The sequence below is a fragment of the Emydura macquarii genome, unplaced genomic scaffold (genome assembly GCF_026122565.2).
Source record: "Emydura macquarii macquarii isolate MOO-44397 ecotype Brisbane River unplaced genomic scaffold, CSIRO-AGI_Emac_v2 contig_3345, whole genome shotgun sequence".
Taxonomy (NCBI): domain Eukaryota; kingdom Metazoa; phylum Chordata; order Testudines; family Chelidae; genus Emydura; species Emydura macquarii.
In genome coordinates, this window is record NW_027133482.1 from 1607974 (window position 1) to 1634427 (window position 26454).

Sequence of the window (26454 nt, forward strand, 5' to 3'; positions counted from 1 at the left end):
CCCTGACTGGGGGGTGAGGCCCCCACTCCCCCCCACCCGGTAGGGGGAGTCAGCACCAGTTCTGATTGGGCTGCAGGGCTGGAGTGGGAGAGGCGGGCGCCACATGGTGCGTAAGTGCAGCGGGCGGGGGGGAGGGGGCAGGCGGGGAAGACGATGACAACACATGAGACAGCAGCAGAGCCCAGCCGGAGTCGGGGGAGCTGCCCCCATGAGCGCCAGAAAGTCCCCAGGGCGCAGGAGAAGGAAAGTGGCATGTACCCCCGCAGGTACAGATCCCCCCCTCCCCAGGGCAGCTGGGGGGCGGCACTGTCTGGTGGGAGCCAGGGACCCCGCCTGCCCTGTGCAGGGGTGTGTGTGGGGGGGTGCAAATGCAAGCATTGGCCCCCGCACACCAGAGACCCATGGCACGCCACTTTCGCAAGGCGAAATCATTAGGAAAGCTCGCAAAGAGACCAATTACAAGGCAGAAAAAAGTAACTGACTTTAACCATAATTTTATTAAGGCTTAAATGTCTATCAGCCAGACGGGAGCCGGTCCTGTCACATGACAACCAGTGACATTGTGTGTAATGCAATGGCTTTTCTAGGGTTTGTATGAGCACAATGAGATCATTGCCAGTTATTTATGCACTAACTCCAGCCCCTCTCCCCCTTACCTACTGGTCTTCAGAACAGGTGACCTGTGTGCTCTTCGCACTGCTGGGAAATTCCAGGGAGTGAGGGGCAGAAAAGGTGAGAAGTCAGGGAGCTTGCATGGGTTCATTCACAGGGACTTCACATGGCCCATGACTTGTCAAATATTTAAATGGTTTTAAATGACAGGGAAGCTAAACTCACAGTCCAAAAGGCACCTATGCTAACCACTGAGCCATTGGAATGGTGGAGTGATGGTGCATGATTAGATGGATGTCAGTTTCATATAAATACATTTTCCTTGTTAAAGAAGCATATGGCTTAATTATCCTTGTATCGCTTTGCTCTGGGGCAATGCTCTAACCTCGCCACTACTTTGTAAGCATAAGACGACAAAGCCCTCTTCAGAATGACGTGCACTCATCTGGCAAGCTCTGTGGAGGACTGCGTCCTTGTACTATTCAATACAGGCAAGTGGAATAGCAGAGGCTCCAGTTCTGCTTGGGGCCTTTCAGCCAGCCATTTCGATAGCTGCGGGCGAGAAGTTAAAAGTGGACCCTCAGCACATCATGAGCGGAGACTGACCTTTTACAATTCATGCACAGTATCGATAAGGACTTCTGCTTTTCAGCTAAGCAAGGACGACACAGGAGGTGGCCGCACGGAAGCTGGTAAACAGGCTCCGTTTTGAAATAAGAAGAAAATGTTCTATTACAGGAAGCGCATCCTTGAATCGGGCTGCTATTGTGCTCTGGAAAGTTGAGAGAAGAAAGAGTTTCGTCAATGTTCAAGCAAGTCAGGTGATGCTACAGCAACCTGGGCAAAACGTTACCTATTCCACACCCATATCTCTGGCACAAGAGGTTGGATGTAGGCTAGAGGTTCGATTCTCAGAAGCGAGGCGCACCCAGAGCTCCTACCGACAGCAGCTGGCGCTGCAAGCGCTCACAGGGCCGTTTTCTTTATAACGAGCTACCATGTCAAAACTCCAAGAGTATTCCTCTTGCTCCCAAGCATTACTGTTTGGGAAGGACTAAATCAAGGTGAAGTTTGGTACCACCAGAATCTTATTGAGGACAAAAGCTAGCAAAAGAAATCTCGCTGTTGTCTAGGCTGAAAGTCACCCCCTTTTCCAAACACTAGAATGTGAGTACTGAACTCTGTCTCTGCCAGACATCTGCACAGGTGTCATACCCCACCGTGTGCAGAACGTACACCTTTCCTTAAATACCACTTTGCTTCTCAGGCCCGTAACCCCTAAAGTGCGCCATTCAAATTCCATCTCGGTGGTGATGGCTTTAAAAGGTAAAGTAAAAAGCTCGACAGTATAACACACTGCTGGGGGACGCAGCTCAGATGTATGCACACTCTATGGCAGCTGCATGTGCGGGCGGCGGGCACAAGGTGGCTGCTAGCAGTGGATTTCAACGGCCTCATTCAGCTGACAAGGCAAGATGGCCTAGTGGTCAGAATGAGATCCAGGAGACCCAGGTTAAATTCCCTGCTCTGGCAGAGACTTCCTGTGTGACTGTGGGCAGATCACTTCCTCTCTCTGTGCCTTGGTTCCCCATCTGTACAATGGGGATCGTGGCACTGCCCAGTCTCTTCATGGCGTTGGGAAAATAACGTAATAAAGACGGTGAGGCACTCAAACAGTTACTGCTCAGTGAGGCTTTTTACAGGACACTGTGGAGAGATTTACAAGCTACTCTTTAGGTCAAAAGGAGGGGAAAAAATGTTAAGAGCAAAACTGTTGCACAATCCAACCTGTGCGAGCTCAGTGTTCATGCAAAAGCACAGACCTCCATGGCTGGAATCCTTCTCTATGGCTTCTAAACGCCAGCAGTGAAACCAATTGCTTTGCTGCTTACCAGCTAGGGTATCGGCACTCCACGAACTGCTGCTAGCTCCCTCGCTAGGCGATTGCTGCTGGCCTTTTAGCAACCTAGCTGTAAACGATGGCCTCGAGCTGAGCGCAGAGGTCAAGGCAGTGTCCAAGCTTTCTGACAGCTTCTGTTCGTGAGAGACTGGACCTGCAGAGAGAGGCATGAGATCTAGGAATAGCCACCGTGGAAAAGAAAGGCATCCAGGGACAAATTAAACGCTGCTTTGCTACTAAACGTATTTTTAATTCTAAACGGATGGTCTCAACTCAACATAAGGCAAAAGCCCTTTTACTTCTCTTCAAAACCGTGCCTTAGGGCTGAGTTAATGCATGGCAGGCCAGCGCATGAACCTACAGCGCATCAGCTTGCTGCGTGCTAACATCCTGGGTGGTCACTGCTATGGCGCAGTGAAAGTCCTGGACTGTGACACACAAAAGCATTTTTCAACTTTTTACCATGTCATGCGGTGGGCGGTTACGCAGACAGGAGCCCTTGGTTCTGACTCTGCCACTGATTCACTTGACGGACTGGCCCAGTCACTTTAACTCTCCGTGCCTCAGCTTTCCCACCTGTGAAGTTGGGATACTGATGCCTCGCCCAGCTGGGTAAAGTGCTTTGAGATCTATGGAGGGACAAGCCCAATGTACATGCTGTTTTATTTTTTATATTGCTTGGGACTTACAAAGAGGACTAAGGGAATTAAGGTGCCTGAACGCCACTGAAGTTTAGGCCCCAATCTTGCAAATGCTTAGGCACCTGCTTACAGCTTCAATGGCATTCAGGCACCTAATTCCTTTGGGCCCTTTTGAAAATCCCAGTCACTCTTTCTTTACTTCTGCATTTCGCTCAGCTTGGCCAGCTGAAGCGAGGCTGGTCAGTTGCACTTTCTGGTGCCATTGGTTGGTTTGGTTTCTAATGCTGAGGAGGAAAATTTAAGCCAAAAAGAAAATGCTGTTTTAATTTTCTTTTGGAAACCCCTCCATTCACATTGGATTTCATACATTTATTTGTTTGTTTGAGAAACATAAAACTGAATTGGGGACCAAAACTAGAAGACAGTGTTGTCATCAGGGCCTGGAACTAGGGTGACCAGATAGCAAGTGTGAAAAATCTGGATGGGAGTGGGGGTAAGAGGCACCCATACAAGAAAAAGCTCAGAATATCAGGACTGTCTCTATAAAATCTGGACATATGGACACCCTAACTGGAACCCTCTGGCTGCTTTGCAAGGTATGGCAGCTTTTCCCCCTACATGCTCCCAAAGACCGAGTTTTGCTAAAGACCATGTTATGAGTAGCCTGGCATTTATACCTCGTGAATGGTCGGTAGAGGTAATTCTGTTAAATACATCTCCCAAAGGAGATCTTTTGACTACAGGGGCTCAGATATACTCCTACAGAGATGATGGCTACAGAAGCACGATAGATGTGGGAAAAAGATCTTTGGGACAAGGATTATTTTACTGTGTGTACACGCAGTACCTAAAACAATGGGCACCCAATCTCGGTTGAGACCTCTCAGTGCTACTGTAATACAAAATAAATCATGTTTTCTAAAGACTGCCCTGAATTAATAAGCCTCAAACTGTGGGAGCGTTCAGATCTGAAGTGTGCAGCTTTGGCCCACCTTTAACATTTCTACTTACCTGCTGTGGGCATACTTTCGCTTCCTGCCACCTGCAGCCCAAACCCTATTTGTCTTACAGTAAGCTTTTGCAGAATGCATTAAAGAAAATTCAACTCAGCTGTTCAGAGAGACAATCCTTCTGTGTGTCCAGACGCTCACATGCTGTGTGCTAACACTGTCCTATGTAGATCAGACTCCCTATACTTCACTGCCTCAGTGACTCCCTCAACTTCTCTTCAAAGCTCACCTACCCATGCATCTCTTCTCCCTTTGTTATTCAACTCCATTTACCCCTCTTTACCTGTGGTGTTCTTGAATAACTGAGTAACTATATTTAATTATAAGGCACACAGCCGATAAGAAAGATGCAGAGCAAAATGGAGTTGTATGCACATAAAGAGCTGCGTGTGTTCTGGAGCAAAGACCGAGAGAGCCTAGGGTCAATACATTTCAGGTATTTCTGCACAAACAAGGAAGGAAATAAATATGCCAAGAAAAATGAATTCTTTACATAACTGAATACGCATGGAGACAACAGGCCTATCATCCCCCCCGTGTGCTAAGCCGCTCACCACAGGACACAGACTGAATGTATTACTTGTTAGACAATGAAAGAGTTGGAGCAGTCGGTCTCATTCTGGTCCTGCAGAAGCATCTGTCTTGTGCTTTACCCACAAAGCCATTCTCCTGCTCCAACCAGTGTAACTTGCTCAGCAGGCAAAAAGCTCAAGTGCTATCAATCCACGATCACCGCTAGCTATTCAGCATCCCACGCCCAACTTCACAGTGACAGAAGCCTGAGAGACTTCCCCCATTACAGCAACTACACCCCAGCCAGAGAACCTGCTTACAACCTGGCTATCTCCAAACTTGGTTGTAGCACAGAATTCCAGGTTGTAGCCCAGAAGGGACCAAAACTGTGCGTTAAAACCTTGGATGGTCGGGGGACTGCTCGCTGCGCAAGAGGTGTAGGACTGGGCCCAGAGCTGATGACATGACATGGCAAAGGACTGACGAAGAGGCACTCATGCCCGATGGCTCTGCTGGCAGACATTTTTCTAAGACATACTGTGAAGGTGGTGGCGGTGGGGAAATACCGGGTGTTAAATTCCTCCTCTCTGGACACTTGCTACAGCCCATTTTTAGCAAATGAAAAGGCTTCTCCTTCGGAAATGCCCTTTCTGCTTGAATTACCCGTAGCCCATGTGTAGAACCTTCCCCTCTAGCCTTCCAAGTGCTGTCCCCTAGCCTCTAGCACTTCACTCTGACTAGACACACAGTGTGCTCCTTCCGACATCCACTGGTTTGAAGTGTTTGCGCTGCCTTGGCAGGGGTGTCCATCAACACAAGCATTTAGCATTACTGACTGGGATTTGACACGTGCTTCTAAAGCTGTGCTATATTACGCAAATGCCTCTTAGGGGGAGAACTGTTAGGAAGGTAAGAAGCAGAAGGGTCAGTAGAAACACATTTGTGATTGCAGAGACCTGTGTGAGCAGCCCATGCATGATTCTACTAACCAGTTCACTCAGTGCAGGGAAGGTATTTGAGGGTTTTCCCCCCATTATGAGGATGATGGGACAGCAGATTGTACACCTGGGCTAGTAAATTCCCCATGATAATTTTTTTGGACATGTTGCAAGAGAGATGATTTTCCAGCATGGCAAAACTTGCCAATGATCTCAAAATGATGGGGACAAAGGAAATAAAGACTAAAGGAAAAATTAAGTGATCTGAACCAATTAAAGGCAAATAAAAAGAATAGTGTACTAACAGAGGTAGAACAATACGGTCAGGGCTGAAAAAACCCACAAAACAGAAGTAAAATCTGTGTATGAAAGGAAGAACATACTGGGTAGAGGAAAGGGGACGATCAGACGTGAATGAGACGCTAAAAGCATTTCCATAATGTTTGGCAGAGCAAACTACAAACAGCCTCAAAAAATGCCACTAGGTTTTGGTGTGGGAATCGGTAGGAAATGTGAAGACTAAGTGAAACCCCATTTGGGTTGGTGTGTGAGATTCTGGCCCCGGGAGACCAGGAAGGTGAAGAATTAGGGAGGTGAGATACCTGTTGAGCAGTCCATTTGGGCCAAATGTGAGTCACTCTCAGTTTTCATTTTTTTAACACTGCTCTCTGAGGTAGAAATGGCTAGTAAGTTCGTGGTAGAAAAGTAGGAAGGTTCCATGGGGTTGCTGTCGTCAGGGCTTTGCTCCACGTAGGCCATTTTCCTTTTTAGAGAAGACATGGTTATGGAAGAAGGCGTGACCATCCCTGAGGCCTGAGCCCTCCCAAGGAGATTGGTACCAGGGATGCTGTGCTGCAACAGGAAGTGGTCTATCCTCGCCTTTAGAGAAGGGTGAGGGAGAGGCTGGGAATGGTGGCTGAAGGCGACTCCAGTGAAAGGATCACTGGGCACCCGGCCCCAGGAAGCCTCGCTCCGGTTGCACTTCTCCAGAGTGCTCTGGTCGATCACCTTGCCAGATGGCAGCAGCATCGGGAAGGGCATTATCTCCAGAGTGATAGGGTCCAAGAACTCTTCAGGAATATCCTGAACAACATCGATCAGCTTCTGCAGACTCTGCTGTTTGTTGTCGGAGCTGCTCAGGGGCACACACTCACTTTCCATTGGCAACATGAAACCGGTGCTCTGGACGCCCACGCTCTGAACCAGGCACTCGGAGGCCACCTGGAACACGCTGTCTACCACTTCCTGTGGGCATGACTTGGCTGGCTGACCCCAGACCTCCAGTCTTTTAATGCAAGGGAGGCCACCTCCTGCTACGTGGGAGATGCAAATTTTTAAGTGTGATACGTTGCTCAGCGAGGCTGGGCCTTTATTCCAGAGGTCTTGAGATGCAGACCCAGGATAGAAGACAGCGTCCATCTGATGGAAGGGAGGCCTTGGCCTGAAGCCCCTGTGGCTGAACGTCACTTTGCTTTGATTTTTTAGGACAGCTTTGCCCACTAGTGTGAAAACGTCTTTGTCTGACACGGGCTGACTGGCCAGACCTGAGAACTGAGACTCGGGGCTAGTCCAAGAACTTTTGTTCGATGAGGTAGACGTGTAAATGTCCAGCCCAGTGAAATTCTGATATCCTCCCGATGAGATGTCTATGTTAATCCTGCAGATTTCTATGTTGAAGGGGAAGGAGAGAGTAATATGGACCGGGGGCTTGATGAAATATTCACTGCGAAAGCCACGGTTTCTCTTTGCAAGGTCTTCAGAGATGAGGTTCTCAACTTCATAACCATCAGCAGAAATCTGTGTTTAAAGAGAAACGAGAGAATACTGGGCTTGATTTGACCCAAATGAGGAAAGTGAGTTTGCAGCCACTTTTACAGCATTTGCAAGACAAAATGTAAATGAGGAATTAAATGATCAACTGTGGATAACAAAACTTGAGGATGAACCGTGCTCCCTTGATTTTACTCCCCAGAGCAAGTGTATTCCCGAGTTGTTATTCTAGGGTGCTGGGCTCTGCAAACCCATTTGGTACAGTAGTGTTGCTCAGAACGCTAGACACATTTACCAATGACCGTGCCCCTTTAATTAAAGGGAATGAGAATGTAACTGAAAATTTTTACTTAAAGGATTTTGCCATAAATTCGTTCTAGGCTAAAATATGGAAGAGAGGCTAACTTCAGCACTGCTGGAAGAGCAGACAACTCCACAGACTTCACTGGAGTCACCCTGCTTATACAGACCAGCAACGGAATCAACTCCGTCTGGGAAGGGTTTTCAATACTGTGTAAATAAATGCTGCATTTTTCACAGTACAAGACCCAGGTGCTTTATTGTTTTTGAGATGCAGTTGGAAGGAGGGGGGCTTGCAATTCAAAATAGGCTTTCAATCAAGAACTAGATAATCTCTAAGGATTCCTATGACCCCAAGCACCAGACATGAAAGCTCAGTTACATATAAATAGTTTGACACCTTATAAAGAAAAATGAGAAAGTGTTTCACATTATATTGAGCCACAGAGAATTTTGGGGTGGCAGAGAGGTGTCTGTCTATAATACTAAAATAATGACTACGTAAGCACTTGAATATCCAGTTCTTACTATAACACGAGACTTTGCAATTATTACCACCTTTCATCCGAGGATCTCAGAACTAATTAAGCCTCAGAACTCCCCTATAAGGTAATTCAGCATAACAACACCAATTTTATAGAGAGGTTAACTGAAGCAGAGAAAGGATAAGGGCCAAATTTTTCAGATTGACCTCCTAACTGGCAGCCCACGCTGAAACACCTCAGAACTGATTTTTAACAGTGCTGAGCACCCACAACTCCAAACAAAGACAACAGGAGCTACAGGTGCTCAGTACCCCAAATTAGCAGATGCTTCTGAAAATTTGGAAGGAAATGATTTCCTGAAGACCAGCATGCATGTCAGAAAAAAAACCCAGGAGTCCTAGCTCACCATTATACCACACTGCCCCAATTCTTTGCAATAAAACTGGTTAGCTTTGAAGATTTGAGTAGCGTGAGGGGCTTACACAAAAAAAAGTTATAAATTAAAAATAAATTTTCAACTAAACCCAAGTCCCCCCAGACAATTCTATCCCAGTTTGCAAAATTAAAAAATCCTGTTATGTTTTTGCTGCAATCTACCTGAACATGTCCCTTTAAATGTGATGGCACAAAAGCACCTCTCTGCATGTTACACTGAGATAATTGCAGCATACACTGGCTCAGGTGTTTGCTGGGGGATTTCACCATGGAGTCTGGTGAGTAAAATTGGTTGTATTTTCTTAGAAAAGATTTGCATGAGCATCTGAGAATGCTACTCCATTATCTCGGACACAAATGATATATTGAGTCAGCACTCCCATGACCACTCTGTCTAGCAGAGACAAGGACTGCTTTTTCTCCCCACCTAACCAAGGGATACCAGAGCTGACCTTCTATGACTTCAGCCACAGAAAACACAATGCCTTTTTATTTTACCTTGTTGCAGTGAATTCTTGGCTTGAACTGAGGGAGGCAGACGTTTATTACCATCTTTGCAGTTCAAGAGCTCAACTTCTAAGCATCAGAATCAGCTGGTAAAACTAAAGGCAAAAGCAAAACATGAACGTTAGTGAACAGTGGAAGATAGGAGACTCTTGTGTAAACAGTTCCTGAGTCACAGGTGCATCGCGAGTCTGATTGTTCACAATTGAGCAACTCAAGAGAAACTCAAGAGTGTGTGTCATGGGGATTATGGGTTAAGATGCAAGATGAAGTTAAATCATTCACGATTCAAAGGAGAAAAACCATCTGAGAAGGAACCGTTTTTATGAAAAATTTTCATTTATAAATAAACCAGTGATTAGATGCAAGCCTTATCAAAGGAGAGTGTGCTCTAGAGAGGAAGGGATTGGTAGGTACCTAGTCCCTGCCCTGCCATCCATTCAACCTTAGGGAGATTTTCAAAGGTGCCTAACTCTCAGCAGCCTAATTTCCCTTTGTGTCTTTGCAAATCTTCCTCACTAAAACCTCGGTCAAATCACTTCACCACTCCCTGGCCATAGTTTATGCACAGCGGCAGTGTGATCTAGGACACTGCTCTAGGAGTCAGAAGAACTATTCATGTCTCTGCTACTGACTTCCTGCCTGATCTTGAGCAAATCATTTCACATCTCTGTCCTTGTTTCCTCTTCCGTCTTGGGTCTGTCTTGTCTATTTAGGTTGTAAACAATCTGGGGGGGAAGCAACTATCTATGTGTTAGTCAAAGATCTAGCACAACAGGACCTGGGTTCTAACCGTTACTGTAATACAAATAAGTAAGAGTGCACAGTGGTGTTGCAAGGATAAATGTTTCTAAATACTTTGAAATCCTCAGATGAAAGTTACTATTGGATGCAAAAATTAATAATCGTTATTTAATAGCTGCTCTCTGTTATCCAATACAGCACTGTGTGCTTTAGGGAGAGCAACAAAATTCTGAGCGCTGACCAATGTTGAAATTCAAAAGTGTTCAGAAAAGAAAGCCAGAACACACAACTTTTGCATTCAAGGAACTAAAACTGGTTAGACGCAATTTTTTTTAAAGATAAGATTCTCTGTAAAGTAAGAATTTTAACCTCTTAAAGTAGGTGTAAACACCATTGCTTGGAGCAATCTTGTAATCACATACTTGTAACTTCTATGAAGAAAAAGGAGCCCTTTAAATGATTTCTAATGGAGGGTATTTGTTCAGCCTAACTGGACTTATGCAAACTCTTTTAGGTGTACAATGGGATTATAAAATTAACTGAAGTCAGGTCACCAGATAATGTTTCCTGTACCTGTCTAGTAAACATGCAAGAATAATGCAGCCTGGACACTGATTAAATGCAGATGTCAGAACACAGATAAATGGTGACGTTGAATTTGGACTTTAGAGCCAATGTAAAAAATATCTCAAACCACCATGAAAGAGCAGAGTTTGAAGCTTATGTTACCAATGTCTACCTGATTGTTTTTGTGAATCAGGCGTTGTGTGCTAAAAGGAGACCAGCACACATACATGTAATCAATGGCCCTTTCACTAAAGGTAAACAGAGAGGCAATTTCAAGCCTCTATTTATTTTAAAAGTGTCAGGTCTGCAATCTATAGCAGTGCGGGGCTTGCTGCTAGAAATACCACGTCTTGAGATGTAGAACTGTCTGTATATCTCTCCATTCCTCATCATTAAAGATCTCATTGAACTTCTGGTCCATCCAATCCAGCAACCCATCTCTGGCAATGACTAGTACCAGATAATTGAGGGTAGGCACAAGTCATTCTGTAGTGGAGAATTATGTTACAGCTTGCTCATGAAGGAAGTTTCTTCCCAACCCCAGGCTGTTTCTGGCTAGCTTACATCCCAGGTTTAAATCCATTCCAAGTATCTTTTTAGCCTAGCCATTGAGAACATCTGCTGTACAGTGCAAGTGACTAAGCCCTTTTTGAATCCTTCTAAGCTCTTGCCCTCAACTGTGTCTTGCAGCAATTAGTTTCACAGGTTAATTATTATTATATTGCATAGAAGTTTTCTTGTTCAATTTGCTGCCTTTCACTTTAATTGTCCCCTTTTGCTTATACTCTGAGGAAGTATATGTATGAGTGCCCAATTTATCTTATCTGTCCCATTTGTTAGCGTGTATCTCACCTAATAAATTGTTCTCTGAGAATGGTGCCGGTACGCTGAGATCACTACCTATCCTGGTGACCAATATGGTCTCTCTGTTCCCCCGTATTCACCCATCTGTCTGTCAGCATCGACAAATTGGCTCTTGTCTTATACTCAGATTGTAAGCTCATTAGGGTAAGGACCATCTCTTTGTGCTGTGTTTGAACAGCTACGAGCACAACAGCATCCTGACCCACCTCTGGGCACCGAGGCCCTATGGCAATACAAATAAAACACCACCACCTCATCTGCCTCTGCTTCTCATCTAGAAGAATTAGTTTGTCAATCACTTTGGGATCCCATCAGGGAGAAATGTAGCTCTATAAAATAGAAGATCAATCTATTTATCTAGCCAGGTTCTTATGCTGATGCCCAGCATTGAAGTATCAACTTTGGGCTGATATCACAGCAGCTTTTGAAGAGAACTCAGACTGTGTGTTACCAGCAGTGGTAATTTGGAGCAGGTTCGAAGAAGACCCATGAGAATGACTAAGGGATTAGAAAACACGCCTCACTGGAGATATACTCAAGGAGATCAAACTATTTATTTTAATAAAGAGAAGGTTAAAGGATGACCTGATTATAGCTTGTAACTACATGGGGAACAAGTATTTAATAATGGACTCCTCAGTCTAGCAGACAAAGGTATTACATGATCCAATGGCTGGAAATTGAAGACAGACAAATTCAGACTAGAAATAAGGCGTACCTTTTTAACCATTGGAACAACTTACTGTGTTGCCAAGGTCGCAGTGGATTCTCCATCACTGACCATTTTAAAATCAAGATTGAATGTTTTTTCTAAAAGATCTGCTCTAGGAATTATTTTGGGGAAATTCTCTGGCCTGTGTTATGCAGGACAGACTAGATGATCACAGTGGTCTCTTCTGCATTTGGAATCTATGATGTCACGGGACAGAGTGTTGTACTGCTCACATAAGTTACCACAGAGAAATTATTTCCCCTGGAGAGATTTCTGACGGAGAAACAATATGCACGTCAAGGTAATTTTGAAAAGGGAGCATGGCACCAACAGCAGAACAATTCACAGCAATAGGTATGTATGATCTCTTCCCTTATTGAGAGATGTAAGGAATATTCTCATTGAGGGGCAATCCACTGTGAGATAAGTGCCTGGATATAGCTGTGTGCCTATTTGTCAACGGGCAGCTCCTGTTCTGTACTACTTAAGGACTGATTTTCTTTGAGATGAAACACAAGATTTAAAATAAATTGTGCTACTATTTGAGATAAACATTATTCAGCTCAACAGAGTATCAATAAGCTTGTCAGGCCTGTTTGCATGCACGGTGTGTTCAAGTTCTGTATGCAAAGGAGAATTATCCCTCCACTGAGGAGTGGGAAAAATTACAACAGAAGTAGGACTGGGGGGACCCCCCTCACACACCAACCCTTTCAAACCCCAAAGTGCTGATAGTCGTGACTGGTAGCACTGCCTACTGTTAAGACTACCCAGCATTTTGCACTGTAAGAGCCTACTTTCAGTTGTTTATGACTTTGTCAAACTTCAATCATTTGGTTTTCCACTCTGGCTGCCTGCCTCAGGCTGAATATTTTGTTTTTGTTTTAAATTTCAGCCAGAACAGTTCAGCTGTTTCTGAGATCAAGTCTGGGAAAAACCACATTTTGCACATTAAAGATTCTGGTTATGTTTTCTTTGAAAAGCTCAAGTGCCCCCATGTTTTGGAGCAGAGACTTTAAGTTTGGCAGGGGAATGGCCTTTGGGCCAGGGATGTGCTTTTTGCTGTTCTTGGGAAAATCTGCCCAAATTTAGCCAAATTAAAGTCTTTAAAAAAAAAAAAAAAAAAAAAAAAAAAAAAAAAAAAAAAAGCTGTTTGCACATGCTCAATAGAGACTGGATTTTAGCAGCTAAATCCAAAGATTCCATCCGCACTGGGCATGCTCCAGCCCAGAGATGGGCAGGACTTCCCCTGCTATTGCAGCCCTGGGTTGCTGTGAACTGTGCTGGGTCCAGTACCTACCTGAGAGCAGGAAGACTGTCTCGCCTGTGTTCTCAGTGCTCTCTCTGTTGGGCCCGGAGAACCTGGAGAAGGAAGTTGCCGGATTCAAATACAGAGGGGACAAGAGCCGGATCCAGGGGGGGCGGGAGAAGAGCGAATAGATTGGAACAAGGAGCACATTGAGATGGGGTGGGAGGATAAGACTTGGACTGGAGATGGCAAGGCAGGGAGGGAAGACGGATTGGCTGGGCAAGGAAACTGGGAGCCATGTAAGGAAACTGCATATGTGTATGTAGTGGGGGACTAATTGCCCGTAGATGGGAGGAAACTAGGACTAGCTGGACAAGAGAGGGATTAAGGGGATGGGAGACAGATCTGATGAGGAGTCAGGATGTGAGGAAAGAACTGGGTTTGGCTGCACAAAAAAGCTGGGACAAAGAGGCGGGGAAAGAGTGAGTTTGGAATGACTGCAGGGAGGGAAAGTAGGACTGGGATCCAGTGGGGACAGAGAACGTGGGCGGCAAGAGGGAAAGAAAAATCAGATGAGGAGGTTGGTGTGGGGGGAGAACTAGGAATGGCTGAGCAAGGAGACTGGGCAGAAGAGTCTGGATAAGACTAGGGAGATTGGGACAAGCAGCCTGAGGAGTGGGGACTGGGACTAGCTGAGTGAAGACACTGGGACAAGGAGAGACCGGAGGGGATGGGGCAGAAAGACTCACGCTGGGAGTGAGGGAATGGGTTGCACAGGCAATCTTAATTCTGATATTTGGCATAGTTGTGTGTGTGTGTAATATTACAATAGGTTCTACTGCCTCTACTCCACTGAACTATATCTAAAATTACATAACAATATCATCATAGAATCATAGAAGATGAAAGTTGGAAGGGACCTCAGGAGGACATCTAGTCCAACCTCCTGCTCAAAGCAGGACTAACCTCAGCTAAATCATCCCAGCCAGGGCTTTGTCAAGCCTCAGCTTAAAAACCTCTAAGGATGGAGATTCCACCACCTCCCTAGGTAACCCATTGCAGTGCTTCACCGCCCTCCTCGTGAAAAAGATTTTCCTAATATCCAACCTGGACCTCCCCCACTGCAACTTGAGACTGTTGCTCCTTGTTCTGTCATCTACTACCACTGAGAACAACCGAGCTCCAGCCTCCCTGGAACCCCCTTGATAGCAGGTAGTTGAAGGCTGCTATCAAGTCTCTTTTGCAGACTAAACAAGCCTAGTTCCCTCAGCCTCCCCTCATAAGTCATGTGCTCCAGCCCCCTAATCATTTTTGTTGCCCTCCACTGGACTCTCTCCAATTTGTCCACATCCTTTTTGTAGTGGGGGGCCCAAAACTGGACACAATACTCCAAATGCGGCCTCACCAGTGCCGAATAGAGGGGAATAATCACTTCCCTCCATCTGCTGGCAATGCTCCTACAAATGCAGCCCAATATGCTATTAGCCTCCTTGGCAACCAGGGCACACTGCTGACTCAAATCCAGCTTCTTATCCACTGTAACCCCCAGGTCCTTTTCTGCAGAACTGCTGCCTAGCTCGTCGGTCCCCAGTCTGTAGCTGTGCATGGGATTTTTCCGTCCTAAGTGGAGGACTCTGTCCTTGTTGAACCTCATCAGATTTCTTTTGGTCCAATCCTCCAATTTGTCTAGGTCCTTCTGTATCCTATCCCTACCTTCCAGCGTATCTACCACTCCCCCTAGCTTAGCGTCATCTGCAAACTCTACCCCATCCTCCAGATCATTAATGAAGATGTTGAACAAAACCGGCCCCAGGACTGACTCCTGGGGCATTCCGCTTGTGACCAGCTGCCAGCTAGACATGGAGCCATTGATCACTACCCGTTGAGCCCTATGCTCTAGCCAGTTCTCTATCCATATTATAGTCCATTCATCCAACCCATACTTCTTTAACTTGCTGATAAGAATACTGTGGGAGACTGTATCAAAAGCTTTGCTAAAGTCAAGGTATATCACGTCCACTGCTTTCCCACATCCACAGAGCCTGTCACCTCTTCATGGGATTATTATGAATGACATTATCATTGAATCATTATAATTGTCATGATAATGACAATTATGGGATTGTCACTCTGAAGACTATGATGTCTGATGAGTTAGTGTGAGGTGATGGAAACCCGTACAAGCACAGCTGAGAGCAATTCTTCTTCAGAATATCACCAGGTTCTGGCATTGCTGGGATAAATGGTCTGCTACCCTCCACATTTTCACTTCTCAGCCTTTTTGACTTTATGAATTACACCCGAGCGGGACACAACTACAGTAAGGCATGTATCTGTAATGCCAAGAGTCCTAGACCATTAGGATATCAAAGGTACTTCAACCAATCACCACCTTTACTCAACTGCTACTTTGCAAGCAACAGTTCATTGGTTGTAGGAGACAGACTGCACAGAGGGTGGAGTACTTGGCCCAACTGCCACAGCGGTGCACGCAAACTGCCACCTGTGCAAATCTCCCAGCACAATGCCCCACTCAACACAACCACCCACTCAATTCAACCAGCAAGTACAATAGCCCCAAACACGCACAGACATTCATCTCAGCACACAACCCTCATTCGCCCCTCACACAAATTAATGTGTCTTCCAGGGCGGTCACTTGGAAGTCTAGAATGACTGCTGAGTCAGCACGAAGCCATGGGAACAGCGTTAAATAAGCATGGCTGAAAGCTCATTTTGTGTAGCATGTTGCCAGGTTCAATCATCCCCGGGCCCTGTGAGAACCATATGGAATGCTGGAGTCCAAAGGTTCGGTGGTGGTTGGATTGTGACAGCTGATAAGAGGAAGTGGGACGAACAAAGAGGTGGTTGTGCCTCCAGCCAGGGGACAGCTGTAGGCACAAATTCTGGGGAACACGTACAAACGACAACAGTCGGACAGCATGTGGAAACAAGAGTCAACATTTTTACTCACATAACTTTACCCCTTAGCCTGTGCCGTCACATGGATGTTTCTGCTAGTAGCATGGTTTATTAGTATGGGATCGGAGCTTTAACATGGTATAAAATAAGAGGAAGATGATAATTTACACAATGCTCCAAAACATGCAGGTCCTTTACAGAGCAAAGACCTATTCCCTCCCCTGAAAGATTTTACCATCTAATTTTAGATGCGTCACAATAAGTGTATCAACTAAGGTGCTGAAGACTAAAACCTTCTCTTGAGCTACAGAATAGATATGCCAGACAGCAGCAGTACAAGCTTCTGCCACACTGCTTGGTCTATGTGATTCAACCCCGACTTGGGGGCTGTGTGAGGTGAATGCCTCTCCACTTAGCATGACCCAGGACCTACGTTCCCCCAAAGGCTTTGTGTGTGCGCACACATGCATGAGAAACCTATGGCCAGAGGGAAGTCCCTCCCCACATCCATCCTCTTCCTCTCCAGCACACATGCTGTCAACCCCACCCCATACCACTCACCATCTCCCTCACTTTCTTTGTGAGGGAAGCAGCCCAAGGAAGGGGAAGTCCTGGAATCCTTCCCAGACCCCCACCTCCCCAAAACTAGAAACACTGGAAGCAGTCAGAGCACACGGCGGCCCATTTCCCTGACACCCAGATCAGTGGCTCTGGGAGTGGCTAAGTGAAGGAAGATCTGTGTGGCAAGTACCTATGGGCAAGAGGCTTTTGTAGCAGGGGGGCCATGTACATAGCTTAGAAATCACACCAAGTCTTCTCTGGTTGTCCTGACTGGTTTTCACACACTGAGCAACCAAACCCCCCAGCTCTCACCTGAAGGGATAAAACAGTATGTCACCATCGATTTTATTTTTAATAGAATCATTCCGGGATCCACTTACAAGACAGAACAAGCTTGGGATTTACAGATATAGGAGAGGCAGCAGGATGAACCTGCTAACATGGTGGTCAAAGCAGCCACCAAAGCTTAAAGTAAGTTACTCTAAGCGAGGGACCATTTTAATCAGTGATCAGAAACATCAGAGAGAAGCATTTGTATGGCTATTTCACTCTCTGTATAACCAGGCAGATTCTCCTACAGCACTTGGCTCAGCATTAATTGGTCAAATAGTTCTTTAAGAATAACAGCATCATCAAAAAGCTGAGTACACTTTTTGGTACAGATAGCTCAGCTTCTTTGGACGCGTCTGTGTCAACAAAGGAATCCATTCCCAGTATGGCAGCTCAACCACCACATATCCCAGTTTCTCTAGCTGCCTCCTCTTCAAGCTGTGCAGTCCCAACAACTGCTTAGAAGCATAGCAATAGTCGTCTATGAGGGACACCTGAATGGCTAGCTTCACAACTCCGGGCTGCGGCCTTAGCTGGGACAGATGATTTTTAGGAGCAGTCTTTGATTTAGTCAAATTCAAAATGGTGTTGGTTAGGGGAGCCTTATATGAAAATGCAGAATGATTCCCAGTGGTTGGAACCTGCTTCTGTTCTACTGCCTCCTTCTGGCTACAAGTCTCTATCTGAGTTTTATTATCCACAAGTGACTTGCCACTGGACTTCCCCTTTAGCAACTTATTCATTAAGTTACTTGTGAGAATGACGCCAATGTTTTGCCGTTCACCTTTAGCTGCTGTAGTAGCTTCTAAATTAAAAGGTAACGGCTTTTGGTCTGTGCCCAAGTGAACCTCCACATCATCTGTTCTGGTATGAGGCAAAATCATGTGGTGTTTGACATACTGGGGCCCACCCAACATTTCCTCGAGTAGAGAGAGAGCTTCTACCATTTCTTGCCTTATGTAGATTTCCTTCTTTGTAAAATTAACCTCTTCCTGAAACTGCAGTGGAAGGCGATTACCTTTGTAATCTGGGCACTCAATCTCTACACTGCTATCAAGACAGAACAGGCCCTTTCTGAGGTCAAATTTGCTCTTCCTGGTTTTTTTAATAAATTCAGCACTCAGAGCATAATCTATCAGGTCAGCTGGGAAGTGCCCAGCAAATGCCAGAGCCAACAAACAGGTGAGGAAATGTTCAGGGTATTTCTTAAATTCACGCATCCTTCTTTGCATCTCCTCTATGAGGCTGGAGTAAAACCTCTCTGCATTTGGCGGCTCATAATTCAGGATTCCAAATGACCACAAGAATTTAGCAATATCTTTGCTTCGGCAATACATCACCCTGGAAGGCAATGAAGAAGCGACTGCATTCATAATCCCTTCATCGAGGTAATGCAAGGCCGAACAGGTAAGAGTTATGTGCATGACACCCGAGATGTTTATAGTACCAATCTGAGGAGGAATTATTTTCCCAAGTTGCTTCAAGAATTCTAAATGACTGACACGGGTATGGCGGAACATCTTAAGTACATTTACTAAAGCAAAAGTGCTCATGTCTACTATCTGGGCTGACACTTTGTCTCCAATTTTTCTCATAACATACTCAGGAAAGATACTGTTGGACTTTAAGAACCCCAAGCAAACAGTGCCTATTTCCTCCAAGTTGAAGGAATCCAAATATCTCCACACTAAGGTCTCCAACTTCTGCATTAAATCTTGGGGCATGTTCTGGCCTTCGCCTATGATATAAATCAGCTGAACCAGCTGGGGCAAGGTGAGGTTTTCCCAATGCAAGTTAACATAACTGAATAAGATCGATAAATAGCAAGGTACACGGCGTTTTAAGCAATGCCACAAGTCAGCCACCAGCAGCACCTGATCCAGGCTCATGTGCCACATCTGACGGCAAAATTCAGTCTCATACACATCCAGCATGGAGTAGTTTGGTGGAATGGCTAAACGGACAAAGGCCTTTAAAATATCAATGAGTTCTGAGGTGTTAAAAAGCTGGATGTTTTCAACTCCATAATGACACAGCTTAATAAACATGGCACTGGATCTCACCATCGGCTGCTGCTCCACTGGCAAACGGCTCAACTTGCAAAAACTTTCCACAATGGTGCCTGGGATCAGGCGATGACCAACCCAAGTTACTTTATGCAATATCCAGTTACCTTCTTCTACAGGAAGGACCTGCAAAGTCTCGGATTTGTCATAACTTAGAGATCGGTATTCGGGCCTGTGCTTCTGAAACATTCTGGATTCTATCCTAGGATCAAAGTCCTCCACATCAGTGTCTAGCCATATGTCTTCCGTGGGCTCCAGTGCATCTGCCTGCACAGAGCTGGCCTCTGTGGAAACAGTTTTATGGAACTCCAGATCCAACAAGGTGTTTTTTGTGCTTGGCAGGCTTTGTGAACAGGTGATGCCGTACGTATTCTGAACCTGCTTAGTACTGATGCTAGAGAATTCATTTTCAAGTGGCCCTTCACCGTCTTCACAGTTTCTAGTCGCATTCCGATGTGATGCAGTTTTGGTTCCTGTGTAGGCCGATGGATTATAAAGTGCTCTGTACTTCAGAGGGCTCAACAATCTGGTAGAAGCCACAGCTTTAGCACCTGTGTCACTCACTTCAGGACTCTCAGCTTCCTTTTGTTTTCCATGAGGAATTTTCTTCTTGGCCCCGCACTTGGTTGTAGCTGAAAATGCAACTGCACGGCGAACTCCTCCTGGAAATCTTCGGCATATTATCACTGTAGTCATGGATCACAATTTACTGGGATCAGAATTGCTTCCAGGTACTGAAAAAAGGGCAGACGAAGAATGAGTGGCTTCCATCTATCATGATGCATTTTTAAAAAAACATAACCTTTAACACGTTAGTAAGTTAGATGGCATATGAGAGACTGAGTATCCCACATGGCTCACAAAGAGTTACTGTGTATCAGGTGTTTTCCTGCAAGTCAGCAGCTAACAGTACTATCCAAACTACCACACACAAAATCTACCCAAGCTCAACAACCCGTTATTACGCAAAATTGAAGACCTGACGCATTGTAGAATTGATAGGATTGGCAACTCAACTGTTACAAGTACTTGGCTCTCTGGTTAGGGGAAAAGAGTCTGTTTCTTCAGTTTGTGAAAGGACCTAAAATACTTTTAATTGTTAAACTGATTAGATTTCAAGCGGACCGTGTCCCTTTAACATTTTTATAACTCTGGATCCTCAGAGCTCTAATCATTACATTAGACTGTGTTTCAAATGACTCGGTTCTATTAAGCAGCACTGACCAGAACTCCAGCAGTTCTCAAAATGAGGCTCACGGATGAAGACTGCTCCACAGATGGAAGTATCGGAGACTATGCAATGTAAGGTTGGGGTATTGGGAGGGGGGCTGGATACAGGAGAGGGTGTCTCTCTCTTACAAAGGGGTATAAAGAATGAAAGTTGGAGCAGAACTAGCCTGCCAGAAGGATTGGCACCCTAAGGCCTAAACAAAAGTAAGTGACTGTTGTTAGTGACTGTTAGCACTGGGAGGGAAGAAAAGCAGCCCTAGAATGAAGAGAGGGCAATGGAAAGCACGAGAGAAAACCCCCAAAGTCATAAGCTGCTGTTACACTACCACACACTGGAAATTAGTATGCAAAAGAACTGTAAAGATACCAAAGAGGCTCCATTCTTTAGGCCTGGGGAAGTTTTTTTGCAAGTTCAGCTAACATAATGCTTTAGTTCAAGAGGGGAAGTTCCATACTTCTACAAAAAAAATTCAAAAACAGACTTCAGCGAGAAACTGCAGAGCTGGAACTCATCTGCAAACTTGACACAATCAGATCGGGTCTGAACAGGGACTTGGAATGGTTATCTCATTACAAGAAGTAATTGTCACTGTTCACACATTCTCACCTTCTAATCAACGGTTGTGAATAGGCCTCATCTACTCTAACTGAATTGACTTTGTTAGCACTTGCCCTCCCCATTGTTGTTTCTTACCCTTGGATGTATATATACCTCCTATCTGTGATTTCCACTTCATGCATCTGACAAAGTGGGTTGCAGCCCCGAAAGCTTATGCCCGCAGAAATTTGTTAGTCTTTAAGGTGCTACAGGACTCTCTCTCTTTTTTTTTTTTTTATAGCGCTTTAAACACTAATCACTACTTAGGCTCTCAGCTATACAAATGCTCTGACCACTCTTACTGCAGACAGAGGGCAACGATGAGAAACTTGCCAAAACAAAAACCTAATGTAGCCAGCCTAGGTAAGCAGCCAATTTAGTCTGTTTAAGATGAGTCAGATGGTGATTAGTTACAGCACCAGGTCACTGCTTTATGTAATATATACTTCCCCAACCTTATGTGGTTAACCTTAAGGAGGTATTACCATTTTCTAGCATTTTCAACTCCTTTAAAAGCTCAAGCTCTCTTTCACTCTCTCATATTACTCAGAACAAACATATAGGGACTGCAGAATGCCAAATATTTAGGGAAGCCAAAGTTTGGTGAAGACACTACAGCAGCGATATGTATTACCTTCTGTGCCCTTCTGCACAAAGATCTCCGACCCCAGGGACAATAATCCTTTATGACTCTGCATACAAACAGAGCTTCCTGAACGAGGATACGCATGTCATATCCACGACAAGAAACCAGTAGTGCCCTCTCATGGTGCTTTAAATCATTTATCCTTCTACTTTTCTTAGCCATGGTGCACAGCGTGCCTCATTCATGTTTCCTGTCTCTGGAAGAATGGCAACTGTGGAGGATTAAAGGTGGCAGGAGGCCTACAACAGGAGAGTGAGAAAAGCTGAAAAAACAATTTGGATGAAGAGACCAAGACCACACGAGAAATTGAGAGAGGAAGGAAAATGGTTAACAGAAGAGAAATCAAAGCAGAAAAAAAAAAAACCCTAGAGAAAGAAAGAAGGAAAAGACTGCTAGAAAAGAGGACAATTTATTTTAAAAAAAAAACGTTAAAGGGTTAATAAAACTCATTTGCTGCTACTCCTGTCTGATGCCTTATATACGTCTAAACTGCATTGCCTCGGACGGTAACTGTGTTTTCGTCCATGTCAGCACAGCTGCACAGAGTTAGATGACAGTGCTGAATCCAACACCAGCCTTCTCATAGCAATTCATGCCTTTGGTACCTCAAAAGCAAATCTGTGCTATGCAGGAGGTCAGAGGAGATCATAATGGTTCCTTCAGTCTTGACAGCAGTATGAATCACTGCAATGCACTGTGCTTGGGACTTCAGCTAACACTGCAGAAAGCAACAGCTCACCCTAAGTGTGAGAATGCCACACAACCCCTGCAATCTAGCAAATGCTCTTATAAAACAAAACAAAACAACCCACTTCCCAGCACATGTACAATAAAAACACAGCAAATAGCCATTACATACTGGCACAACGCAAGCCCCAGCAAATCCATTGTCAGCAGTGAATAGGAATCTTTCTTCCAGCCTTCCCCATCAATGCCTGCAGAATCCAAGATTTCATTTAAAAACAGAAACCATAGTTAGATCTTAGGGTTGTCAGGGCAACCTTGAGTTGAGCATAACTGACGCAGTGCCATCTTCCCAGATCTCCAGATAGAAAGCCTGGAGCAGTAGAGAAGTATGATCTGTGTAAGGCCCATATAGCCTGAGCAGTTTATATATATATATATATATATACATATATATATATATATATATATACACACTGGAAAGCACCTTCTCAGTGGAGGCCCACCCATCCCTGAAACCATGTCCTCCTCTAGCAATCTGCTGGAGCTTACATTAGGTGAGCTTTGTGGCACAATATAAGCTAGTCATTGACTGTCAGATCACTTTAAGTCCAGGATATGCAGGTTTCTCTAGGACCTTTTTTTGGTCTATTCTGTGTGCTATCTATTAATTTTTCCACTAATAGAACACATACATTCATTGATCCAAGGGGTGCCATTTATTAAAATTAAATTAATTTTCTATCCAAGGATTTCAAAGCACTTTGCTACTATTAGTGAACAAACCTTTAAAACATCCCTCTGAGATAGTTATCCCCATTTTACCCAAGGGGAAGCCGAGTCACAGAGCCAGTCAGTGATGTGTCCACGGTCACACAGCTCATAAAAATCATGCTAATCATCTTGTTAGAATGGTTTGGTATGAAGCTTGTAAAGCAAATCAGCAGGACTCTGAGAGGTGCTATGTAGAGTTAAGCGTTTATTTATCTGTTCCTTGACTACAAATCCACTGAACTAGCCCTCCTGAGAGCCAACCGAAGAACCTGGACAAGAGAAAGAAAGAGGACGGAGAGGGACAGAGGACAAGAAATGCCAAGTTTTGAGCGAGAAATGTTCTAAAGTGTCTTTCTTGCTCATCACTTAGTCTATGTTACTCCCATCTTCAAATCCCCACTATGCACCAGATGAACTTTCAAACTAGGTGTCCTTCGTCTCCTCCTCCAAATGTGTTTTCTTTTATAGTTCCCTCTTCCCACCACCAGTGACACATGCCAGCCTCAATGTCCCCTTTGTTCCCTTCTCCTGCTCCCACCTTTGTGCTCTTTCCTATGCTACTCTCCACGTGTAAACACCCTGCCAACATCCCCCTCTTCTCTCCATTCCAATTCCACCTGAAAACTCACTTCTTCTGTGTCACATATGAGAAGCAAATTAAAGAGCAAACATGACTGAATCCTTCAAGCTTACAGAAGTCCCAAGAGACGACACTGTCGATCTTATCCTTCCTCGGTCCCTCCTTTATGACCCTCACTTTGTGAGTCATGCCTAATATGTGCTGCAATCCTGCGAGTGGATCTGGATGTGGACCCTTGCAGAGCACCAAGAAAGGCAATGGTTCCAATTGTGCTGATGCAGTTGCAGAACCCGAGTCTCAGACTGCATGTTCTATGGGACAGGAATTGTACCTTTCTTGGCGTTTGAAGCATCTAATGCACTTTTGTGACTCAAAAACAACACATACTGTGTTAGCCCCCCAGTTTAAAAACGGAAGGGAATAGATTATCTCCCCCCAAAAAAATACTAGGAAATTTGGACCTGAATGTTAAAGTTAGGTGTGAAATTGGTTAGTTTACATATGCTTCAAGGTTGGCTAAGAGACTATCGTTAACGCCTGTAGAGCGGAATGACTAAAAATGGTATCTCTGCCCTGCCGAGCTGCTTCAATGGTGTATTCGGAGCATCTGGAGCAGTGGCAGCTCCATGGTGTATTTCAGACCCAGGAATCGTGCAGGATCAGACGCAGGTGCCTGCCACCTGGTGCTGGAGAAGGCAGAGACATGCGGGAACTTCAAGTGGCGGAGCCTGGGAACGCACTGTGTGGGGTCACCCCAGGAGCACCCGGCCCAGCCTGACAGAAGGCAGCAGGAGCCAGCGACCAGGCAGGAAAGACACAGGCAGGGAAGCATCGCGCCTCGGTGCCTGCAGTGCCAGGCGGCCCAGAACCAGTCATCTGCAGCAGACGAGGCTAACGCCAGGGTCACGGCGAGGCCGGGTGGCCATGCACGGGGCCCAAGCAACACGCGGGCCGCCGCAGCAGCAGCAGCAGGTGCAGCACGTGGGCCGTGTGCGCGCGAGGCACGTCCGCCCGGTCCCAGGCCAGGGCACCACCACCACCACCACCCGGGGGAGGGGCAGCGCCGCACGAGGGCACCACCGCGAGCCAACGCGCGCGCGGGCGGGGCCGGCACGCGCATCAGCGAGGTGGCGCGCGCGCGGTGCCGGGGCTGGCGGGGCCCGGGCCCGGCGCTGACAGGGGCAGCCGCGGGGCGCGCGCCCGGGGCAAGGAGCGCGAGACGGGGACCGGCCCCTCGCGGGGGCTGGCGGGGAAGGGGAGGGTGGCGGGGCCTCTCCCCCGGCCCGGGCTGGGCTCTCCCCGCACTCACCGGGCCGAGTCTCTCGCCCTCTGCCTGCTGGGCCGGGATCGCCCCGCCGGCCGCCCTCCCGTCGTGACTCGCCACTCCCCCCTTCGAACGCTTCCGGTCACCTGACCTCTTCGCACTTCCGCCGCGACGGGAAGCGAGCGGGGCCAGGCCGCGCCCTGTAATAGGGAGCGCGGCGCCGGCAGCGGCGGCGGCGCGGGCTCGCGAGAGGGCGCTCGCTCGCTCGCTCGGTCTCCGCTCGCCGGCCCGGCCCCGCCCCCCTCCCCGGCCTGCGCTGAGCCCTGAGCCGGGACCCGGCCGTGTGACAGCGCCCCCTGGGGGCCAGGCAGGGTCACGCCAAGGCCAGGCAGGGTCACGCCAGTGTCAGGCCAACACCACATGGTGTCCTGCCCCTGGCCCCTGGGCTAACACCAGCATCATGCCAAGGCCACGTGGTGCCGCACCCTTGCTACCTGGGGTCACGCCGGCGTCATGCCAGCACCGCCCCCTGCCACGTATCAAGCCGCCACCGTGCGAGGTCATGCCACGGGGTCGCGCCACTGCAATGCAGCCTCGACCTGCCGGCTGGGCTCGTCCCGCAGTGTCACGCCCACGCCCACCTTACGCCGGGTCACATCACCATGGCCCGGCACTGTCCTAGAGCCACGGACATGCAGGACCCGTCAGGTCATCCAGTCCAGCCCCCCGCGCTCTTCATGCGGGTCCGTACCGCACCTGACGCTTGGTATCAGGTCCCCCCCTCGGGCTTTTCTCAACATGAAACTTGCTCAGGTTTTGTCACCTCTCCTCAGAAGACAGGTCGCTCTCCTCTGGACTCGCTCCGACTTATCCCTGTCTTTCCAAATGTGTGGCCCCCAGGATTGGACACAGGACTGCAGCTGAGGCCTGCACAGAGCAGGACAGTTCCCGCCTGTGTCTCACATACAGCTCTCCTGTGAATACACCCCAGAATGACACTGGCCTTTTCCGGACACTGCATCCGGTCGCCGACTCACATTCCATGCGTCTACCCTGCTGTGATGGTTCTCGGCCTGCCCAGGACTGAGAGTCATCTTGTTACCCCCCTGCCTAATGTGAGGGCGTCTTTCTTGTGGTAACTGCCGTTCAGCCCCTCCAGAACTCTCCTCTGGACTAGGGGCCAGCCCTAGCTTTGCCTTGCACCCCAGGCACTGTGTCCCTTTGAATCGTTCCCCTCTGATAGCCCGCCCCTGACACTGGCAACTCACAGCAATTCAGATCCTCGGCAGTCAAAGGTGCAGCCTGCCCCACTTTTCCAGTTTTACCTCGAACCACTGCTCCTGTAACCCACGCAGCGCTTGTGAGCACTGGAGTTTACGCAGGATAAGAGCTGTATTTTAACACACAGCTTGTCTCATGGTTAGCGCTAAGGGCCTGACCCACGTGAGTGTTGTCATGAAACACGTGTCACATGATCCGGGTCCGTGGTCTAACAATTAATGCTGCGGTCACATGACTGGGGGTCAGACGTTAGGACAATCCAGTGGCTATTGTC

The 26454-nt window shown here is 46.7% G+C and overlaps 2 protein-coding genes across 5 annotated transcripts; both read right to left on the reverse strand.

Annotated features, from left to right (window-relative positions):
* Positions 1-478: 478 nt before the first annotated feature.
* Positions 479-25064, reverse strand: UBOX5 (U-box domain containing 5). Of its 3 annotated transcripts, none has more exons than XM_067533502.1 (5): positions 24945-25064; positions 9103-9206; positions 6217-7411; positions 2505-2666; positions 479-1384 (listed from the first exon to the last, which is right to left on the reverse strand). In XM_067533502.1, exons 2-5 carry the CDS (start codon positions 9154-9156, stop codon positions 1179-1181), a joined length of 1617 nt encoding a protein of 538 aa, XP_067389603.1. In that variant the 5' UTR covers positions 9157-9206; positions 24945-25064; the 3' UTR covers positions 479-1178. The 3 variants fall into 3 exon arrangements, with proteins under 3 accessions (XP_067389603.1, XP_067389604.1, XP_067389605.1); XM_067533503.1 differs by lacking the exon at positions 24945-25064 and adding an exon at positions 19121-19149; XM_067533504.1 differs by lacking the exon at positions 24945-25064 and adding an exon at positions 10764-10824.
* FASTKD5 (FAST kinase domains 5) lies at positions 16190-25043 on the reverse strand. Of its 2 annotated transcripts, XM_067533500.1 has the most exons (4): positions 23068-24040; positions 22457-22532; positions 21586-21836; positions 16190-19857 (listed from the first exon to the last, which is right to left on the reverse strand). In XM_067533500.1, exon 4 carries the CDS (start codon positions 19817-19819, stop codon positions 17360-17362), a length of 2460 nt encoding a protein of 819 aa, XP_067389601.1. In that variant the 5' UTR covers positions 19820-19857; positions 21586-21836; positions 22457-22532; positions 23068-24040; the 3' UTR covers positions 16190-17359. The 2 variants fall into 2 exon arrangements, with proteins under 2 accessions (XP_067389601.1, XP_067389602.1); XM_067533501.1 differs by lacking the exons at positions 21586-21836; positions 22457-22532; positions 23068-24040 and adding an exon at positions 24945-25043.
* Positions 25065-26454: the final 1390 nt, after the last annotated feature.